The sequence below is a fragment of the Suricata suricatta genome, chromosome 4, assembly GCF_006229205.1.
Source record: "Suricata suricatta isolate VVHF042 chromosome 4, meerkat_22Aug2017_6uvM2_HiC, whole genome shotgun sequence".
Classification (NCBI taxonomy): domain Eukaryota; kingdom Metazoa; phylum Chordata; class Mammalia; order Carnivora; family Herpestidae; genus Suricata; species Suricata suricatta.
Genome location: NC_043703.1, coordinates 149,906,202 through 149,914,651, shown reverse-complemented (window position 1 = coordinate 149,914,651; position 8,450 = coordinate 149,906,202). Strand labels below are relative to the sequence as shown.

Genomic DNA, 8,450 nt, shown 5'->3' with positions numbered 1-8,450 from the left:
GGTCGCAGGAGACGGCGGACGGCGTTGGCCGGGGCGCGGGCGGCGCAGGGCAGCGGCGGGGGCGCGGGCCGGGGCCATGGGCGAAGGGGCCGGAGCCGCTGCAGCCGCAGGCCGCTGCACGTGGACTTTAAGGAGCTGGGCTGGGACGACTGGATCATCGCGCCGCTGGACTACGAGGCGTACCACTGCGAGGGCGTTTGCGACTTCCCGCTGCGCTCCCACCTAGAGCCCACCAACCACGCCATCATTCAGACGCTGCTCAACTCCATGGCGCCCGACGCGGCGCCGGCCTCCTGCTGCGTGCCCGCGCGTCTCAGCCCCATCAGCATCCTCTATATCGACGCGGCCAACAACGTGGTCTACAAGCAGTACGAGGACATGGTGGTGGAGGCGTGCGGCTGCAGGTAGCGTGCGGGCCCGGCCCGGCCTGGGAGGGGCGGCCGCGCCACCGAGGACCCCCTGCTGCAGAGCAGCTGCGGCCGGGGCCTGTCACCGAGCGCGGGTGCGCGTCCAGCTCTGGCCCCGCGCTTGCACGGAGGGAGAGCGCACGTTCACACACAACACTCACATCCTCACACTCGTTCAGGCATGCACACCTTTACCGTGGGCAGCGTCGGCCAGCCCTGGGAAGAGATAACCTGACCCTACGGAATGTGTACTCTGAGAACACATCACCATCGCACCCATCGCCCCCTTTGGGAGAGAGCACGGTGTTTGTGTTAATGTTACAATCACAGGCAGTAAATCGGGTAGAAACGGGTTAGGGAATTGAGGGCTCCAGATGGGTGAACTAATGGGGTAGTGGAGGGCGTTTTATCTGGCCCCTTTCTGTTTGTGGCTGAGTGTGGGGGAGCACCCGCTGGGTGGCTGAGTGTCTGGTTTGCACCCTGGGACCAATTGAACAGCTGTAAGAATGTCCTTTCTGAAGATTTGCATTGCACGGAGGCCATTTACTCTGGGAAGGAACCGCTGCAAAAGACATCTTTTTTAACGTCAAAAAATCTAACGTGCCCCGTCAGTTTTGAAAGGGAACATTTGTCCGAAAGAATGCATCACAGGGAACTACCCAGTTCTCTGCAAAGGCCAGCACTACCCTTTAAAAAAAAAAATCAGTTCCAATTAGGAATGATCCAAAATGTGGAAAACAATGTTTTTCTTTTGGGGGGAAGTGAAATGGAGGAGAGTTTTTAAACTGCCAGCCTGATCTGATATGGATTTGGGAGTGGGGTGGCGTGTGCCAGGTTCTGAAGCTCCTATGGGCAGCTCAAGGAGGTAGCCAAGCCTGGGGGGTGCTAAGGAGGAGGCTTGGTGCAGGGCTGGGAAGGGAGAAAGGCAGGGAGAGAGGCGTCCTGGGGCCGGCTTCTGCCGAAGGCTCGGGCTTGTCTGCCAGGTAGGCGCAATCATCTCCAAATGGTGTACTCAGAATGGGCCAACATGTGCTTGCGCTTAGCTATCAAGTCTGTGTCGGCTTTTACACGCCTTCACAGGGTTGTTGCTGTAGCTTTTGGCAGTGTGATAGTAACGGGAAGTGAAGCTACACAAAAGTGCTTTTGTGAGATTTCAGCTCCCCACAACGAAGTGGTGCAGAGCGGGAGGAAGGTCGCCCCTCCCAGCAGTGTGGAGGGGCATTTTCGGTTTGGCTGCGGTGGTCCCTTCGGAAGGGCAGCGGGGACCTTGGTGTGGCCCAGCAGAGGTGGAAGCCGGTACCCTAGTTTCCATTGTTTTATTTGGTTCATTTCTGCCTGGGAGTCCTTTGTGGCTTTGTATAAGTGGTTGAGGGAGAGAGGAGAAACAATTTGGATTCCACCTGTCTGGGGCTCCTCGGGCTTCTTTGAAAAACCCTGCAGCCTTGCTGGGTTCTCCTATTTAAGGCCGTGTTGGGCTTTCTCCTTAAGGTTTCCCAGGAAAGGCATGCAATCCATTCTTCTGGTCTCGGATGGTAAGGTCATAGACGACTTATTCAAATTTTAATTCTCAGTGATTAAACATGTAAGAGAGAGACTAAAGATTTAGACAAAGCTAATTTACTTAAGGGCCCCACCTGAGTCCTTTTTATCTTGTAAAATTCCCTCAAAGAAAAATACATTTATGATGTGAATTTATATGCTGTGGCTACGTGAGTAGCCATCAATAATGAGAAGATGCAAGTCTCCTTAGGTTAAAACAAACTTCCCAGCTTTGGTACATGCATGGTCCCATCCTGTTTATGGATTTTGCCAGCAAAGTTTCACTTTTCTAAATTGACTTTAATAATTGCATAGTGGTTGCTCTGTCATAATGAAGAATAAAAATGACACTAAAATATCAAAGTTTGTAGTATTTGACATTTTAGAAATGGAGTTAATAAGAAACTAGCTATTATTTTGAAGAAATTCTAGGTTATTTGATGTCTTGGGCAAAAGGAAACATTTTGATTCTTTTTTAGTGACTAGGAAAAACAAGTTTTGGGGAAGACATGTTTTGATTTAGCCTGAGCTCTTTGTGGCAAGAAAAAAAATGTCCATTTTCTTTGTTTCTTCCTAATGACCTCCTTCTACCGAGATGTGTTGTAAGTGATGTAGGAAAATGCCTACTTCCTTGAGGTCCAGGCTGCATCTTGTGCCCTTGGGCAGTGACAGTTCCCTCCAGGGTTTCAGATGGCCTCAGGGTATTCTTGTTTACTGAACAGAAGGAATGCCTCCCAGAATTGCTCCGGAACCGCATGGAGCCACCAGAAACCACCTGTGCCTGCCAAAGCTCTGCCCAGGGCCTCTGGCATCTTTGAGTTCAAAGTAGGTGAACAGAGAAGATGTGTCACACCTTGTAAAAATGACAGCAAAAGGGGCACGGCATGCGGAGAAAGACAGATGTTTGCTGCTGTGATGTGGTTCGACCAGCTTGGCCAGGATTTGGAGAAGGATTCTGCCAGCACGCTTGGTAGTGCCCTGTACGGACTTCCTGGCACTGGGGTGCGTGGCCGAATCATTCAGCTGGGAGCCCCAGGCCCCAGCCATGGGAGAGCTGGCTGCTGATAAGCAGGGATAAAGCGTAGAATGACTGTGAGTGAAGGCAGCCCCCCACCCCCACCCCAACTCGGGCCCCTCTGGGTCCGGGACCACTGAAATATTCTTCCTAAAGTAAATCGAGTTCTCCATTTTGTGGGGGAAAGACTTGTGTGTTCTAGTTGAGACCATCCGATCCATCCCTCCCTGCGGGAGAACAGAGTGGGCATCCCTGCTTGGGGAGCACAGGGCAAGTCAGCCGGGGCCCAAGGGGGTTGGTGCTAGGTCTGCCTAACACCAGGACGGTCTAGTCACGGCTGCCGGAAGCCAGACTTCTGCATGAAGGAGACATTTCCACTGACACACAGCTGTGTCCAGCGATGCCCACATGCTTTCCGGGTTGAATTCTGGCTTTCCAAGCCTCAGCGTTGGGTCCTCCCGAGAGGGTGGCATGCTCTTTTGTCTCTGCTTGAGCTCTGCTCATCCTTTATGTACAGGCCTTCACCCTGGTGTCCTGGCATTTTACTGTCAAAGTGGCATGGGAAAAAGAAGAGCTGTGGATTGTGTGATGTCGAGTCGAATCTGGCAAACCCAGCACAGCGCCTGGTCCCCGGACAGTCTCCTGGAAGTGTCAGCAGGAGTGGGGGGCTTGCTGTCAGTGCGGAGGGGAGTACAGACCACCCTGTGGATGTAATCAGAGTGTAACTCAAATCCTACAAGTCATTTATCCTGTTTGTAATTTTATTCAAACTCATAGCAGAAAATAACCTGGGACTGTAGACTGATTTTCTTTCTTAAAGCAGGGAGAAAAATTGAATTCTTTCCAAGAGGAGCTTGTGCACAGAAAAAGGCAGACTCTTGCCTTGCTTGAATCTGGTGTCCAGAAAGTCCGATGAGAAGCAGAGAAAGCATGGCCACCGTGTCTGGGACACAAACATCATTAGGGCCTTGCTGATCTCCTAGAGCATGTCCGAGGGGAGCAGAAGCCTCCCCAGGCCCAGAAAGCAGGGCCCTCTCAATGGGCCTGGGCCAGGAGCCTCCAGCAGATGCCAGGTGGGCTGGGAGCACCGAGGGTCTGGAAAGGAGTCAGTGAAGGGCCTGCGTTGTCCCCTCAGGTGTCTGGACTGGGAAGGAGGGAGAAGCAGCTGGTGAGTGAGCCCAGCAGTCAGAGGACGTTGGAAATGAGGTGGGAGGAACTAGTTCTCTCTGAAGTGTGTCTGAGCAGCACAGGTGTGTCTGTGGACTTCTGCACACCCCGGAGTGAACTGCCCCATGCAGTCACATGCTGTCTGCCTGCTGCAACGTCACTTGGGTGCCAGAGCTCTGCAAGGTGCCTCCTGAGGGGCCTGGGACAGTCTGGCTGTCACCTCCTACCCGGAGCTCCCACTTCTGCCGCTGTAGGATGAGGAGCAATCTGGTCTCTTGAGTCTAGGGTTTTACTTGGTCCCAAAGCCCACTATCATAGTTCAAAGGCAGAGTGGATGTGACTGTTCCAGGAAAGGGTCCACTTCCAATATCGGAGCTGCTTCTCACAAGTATGACAGCTCTTGCCTGTGTGTACCTTTGTGTGTATGTGTGTGTCCATGACACTCCTAGCTGCTGGTGGCGCTTCCTGGATGTGGCTTTGGTTTCTCCCTGGGTCAAGGCAGGTGCAGGGGAGACCAAGATCTCGGGGGTAGGGCTCACCTACCCAGACCCATGACCTTTCCTGTGTCACAGGTGAGGGGCACTGCCAACCCCGCTGGAGTTGACCTGTGCTCATACAGGGGTGGGCAGAGCTGCATTCGCTTGAGATGGTTCTGTGACCAGATCCTGGGAAGGCTGTCCCTGCTGCTGGTGCGTCTGTGGGAGCAGCAGGCGAAAGAAAGGCTGGGCCTTGTGGGCAGCCCAGACAGGGACCTGGGACTCTCCCAGAGTCCCTGGAGGAGGCAAGCAAGCCTGTGTAGGGGTGAAGTGCCCCACCCCTCCTCCCGGGCATGCCTGTGTCTGGTCCAGCTCGATGGAGGTGTGACCCCGGGCATCAGGAGAGTTTCTTTTTTCTTAGGGCCTGCATAATGGTGGCAGAGTTTACCGTGAAGAAACACTAGAAGGGAGGAGGCAAAAGATGTTACTTAAAAATTTTCAGACAGCTCTGCCTTTTATGCCTGGAGCCCTCTGGCCATTTCAGCTGGAACAAGCTTCTTCCTCCTTTTGTGCCGTTTCTGGACTTGGATCTGTTAAATAGTTAAATCTTGATGGGGCTCGCGGTGAGAGAAGCCTGTTCTTGTCAGGAAGGCCACACTTCCCTTTCGTGGAGTCACCTACCTGGATGTAGCTGCAGGGAGGTTGGGAGTTGGCTCTGACCCTTGGTTTGGGGATACTCTCTGCTCTTGATGCACACACACCCAGCTTCCCCAGAGCTTGGCCTCTCCCTGCCCACCCCCAAAGCTGCCGCTGTAGACGCTGTGCTTGAAGCTGGCCTGGGACTTGGCTTAGACCTTCTGACTCGGCAGACTTCGGCTTGGAGCTCCACAGGGGCAGCGGCAGTTTCTGTACCGAGCAACCCAGGGAGGGTAGAGTCAAAGAGTGTGAGGTCATCGAAAAACTGGTCTGCATTTCTTTTTTTTAAATGTTTATTTTATTTTTGAGAGGGAGACAGAGCATGAGCAGGAAGGGGCAGAGAGAGAAGGAGACACAGAATCCGAAGCAGGGTCCAGGCTCCAGGCTGTTAGGATCAAACTCCATGCAAGGCTTGAACCCATGAAATGTGAAATCATGAGCCAAAGCTGGATGCTCAACTGACTGAGCCAACACCAGGGGCTCCAAAACTGGTCTGCATTTTGAGCTGTGCTTAGAGTTGTTGCAAATACAAGCACGTGCTCCCAGCAGCACAAGTGGAGGGCGATGGTCCGCTGGCTCCTGCCTGTGCGGGTCCCCAGGGAGCAATCCTGCAGGGACCCTCCAGCATCTGTGTCTGTCAATGTCCAGGTCTGAGCTGCAAGAGAAAGGGCTGGTTTCTCTCTCGTGCATCCCCCTACAATGGCAAGAGGGCTGCAGTGTGCATGGAAACTTCCAGAGAGAGGGGTTTCTATAGTCAGGTGGGTTTGTTGGCAGGACAGACAGCTTTGCATGCTGGTTTATGAAGCACTTCCTTCTGCTAGTTTAGAAATTCTTCAATCCAGAAAGGGTCCCGAGATAAAAGCTGTGGTGCAGAAACTTTGTATCCTTTTTCAAAGTCAGTTATAGAAAGCTGGAATAAGTTATCTAGAAAAAGAAGGAAAAGGTGCTGATCTGCAAGTCTCAGGCACCTTTCAGCCTGGCCGTATGGATCTTTCACGATGCGGCCAGCCGCTTTGTTTCTGCGTTTCTCGTTCACAATCTTTTGCGCGGTTGGCAAACAGGAGTGCAGTGCAGTGGTAGCTGGAGATTTGGCGGGCCGGTGGCTGTCTTCTTTGCAAAATCATCTCTGCACTGCTCCAACTAGCAGCGGCAACCGCCTACCGTGGGGCGGGATGCCTGTTCTGAGCTTATGCCCTGCTCAGACACTTGGCTGCAAGAATCTAGAGTCTCATCTGAACCCTCTGGTGCTGGGATGTCCTGGTGGCTGACAAAACCCAGATTCCCTGTGAGGCATATTCATCAGAGTCCTGCTGAATTAGAGGCAAACACAAACCAATGGGAGGCACCCAGGCTGCACTTACCCCGAGGGCCCTCCCCGGGCTGCAGGATGGGAAGGGGCATGGCGGTTTGGTGCATCTGCACACAGTTTGTAGCTGTTTTACATATTCCCTCATCTTCCTGACAAGCCTGGCTTCTCACAGACCTCTTACACCGGGGCAGCCCTAGCCTGGACTTCTCAGCGGAGGGAGTCTCAAAAGTGAGTCTAATGAGGTGTACGGAAAGCCTTTCCCGGTCTGTGTGTATCTTCCAGTAAACGGAGGCTGCCGAGGGCAGAAGAAGACACACATGTCCGAGGTTCCCCCGGGGCTCGGGACAGTAATAACTTGGCTTGAGGTCAAGCAGGCTGGTTTGAGGAAGGGGTGCATTCACAAACGGGGCTTATTTTTCTTTGCAACTTTTATTTCCAGGTCAGGGCCGGTCAGAGTCCAAGGAAAGCCAGCCATTCAGTATTCTGTTTAGAAAATGATGATGCATGTTCAGGGAGAGAGCAAGAATGTATTTTCTGGCTGAGAGATACTCAAGTGTTCCGAGCCAGGAACAGAGACTCTGGAAAGCAGAATTTCTCTGGCATTCTCTGCCTTGAATAAATCAGAGCTTGAACATAAGCTTTGTTACAATAATTGCCGGTCTGTCGTTGCTGTTGTTGTTTTGGAGTTTTGTGGGTTTTGTTTGTTTTTTGTATTTCACTTTTTACGGTAGTGCAAACAGCTTTTATGTGTTCCGGGACAGAGATTCATAACTAAGTCACCTTCGGCCTTTCAGCTGGAAGTATTTCGCCCCAAATGAAAAGTTAATGCATTTTTTACAAGGATTAGCATGGTGACTGCACTTGCCCTTCAGCACATAATAGGAGATTCTGGAAAGTTTGAAAAACTTTTACTACATATACATACATACATATCTGTGTGTATGTATGAAGAGATTTCTGCAGAATTCTTGCGCCGGCTTACAGCATGCCTCTGTTTAAGCAGGCTCTGCTCTAAGGTGGCCAGCAGCTCCTGACATGATGGGCCGGCCCCAAGCCCCTCAGCGGGCCACCTTGACCCTGCTGCCAATACTGTGATTTTAAGGAAACGGGCAAAACTCAAAGTTACAGAAATCCCATCACAGCTCACTACGTACCAAAACTTATTATTTTGGGGGGTTGAAGTCCCTTTCATTTCGCAGTGATACCCACTATTTCTCAGCTTGGCTCGGGAGTAAAACGGGGAAAGTGGTGAGAATTTTAAACTCATTTAATGCAAGTTGAACTCTCCTTTGCTGGCAGTCTTCCAGGTCTGGTTTGGCTGGAGCAGAGCTCCGAGGCTTGGAGGCTGGAGACCCGGCTGTCTCCCTGCTGCTCCACGGGCCGCTGGGGCACATGAACTGAAGTGAACGCTGCCCATGCCTGGGGTGGTTGGCAGGGAGCTCTTCAAGGTCAGGTACAAATCCACTGTGTATATGTATTCTCAAGTTTAAATAGATTGTACATATTGGAATGTAAATGAACTGTAAAACAGCAATCTCTATTTTTCTGGACATTTCTATAGCAGTATATATTTGTTAAACGTGCTTGTATGCTCTTCATTAACCATTTTAATATTTTGTACAGATAAGTTGATTAAATATTTTATTGATAAAGCTGCTCCTGGCTGGTTTTTAGAGAACTTTTTTCTGTCTTGTGATTCAGCCTTTCTCTGATGGTCTGCGCCTACTGCTCCACACTAAGGACAGAAGCCGACCCATTAGGCCCTAGGATGACTGCGTGCCATCTCCGGGTCTGTGCGTCTTTATGTGGACCGTTCCCCCTTGACACGGCTCAGGCTGTCC

The 8,450-nt window shown here is 51.7% G+C and overlaps 1 protein-coding gene across 1 annotated transcript in view; it reads left to right on the top strand.

Moving 5' to 3' along the window:
- The window catches only part of GDF7 (growth differentiation factor 7), a 4,160-nt gene extending 3,752 nt beyond the window's left edge, over positions 1-408 (top strand). The window contains exon 4 of the mRNA XM_029938567.1: positions 1-408. Within this exon, the coding sequence (XP_029794427.1) occupies positions 1-408 (408 nt within the window).
- Positions 409-8,450: the final 8,042 nt, after the last annotated feature.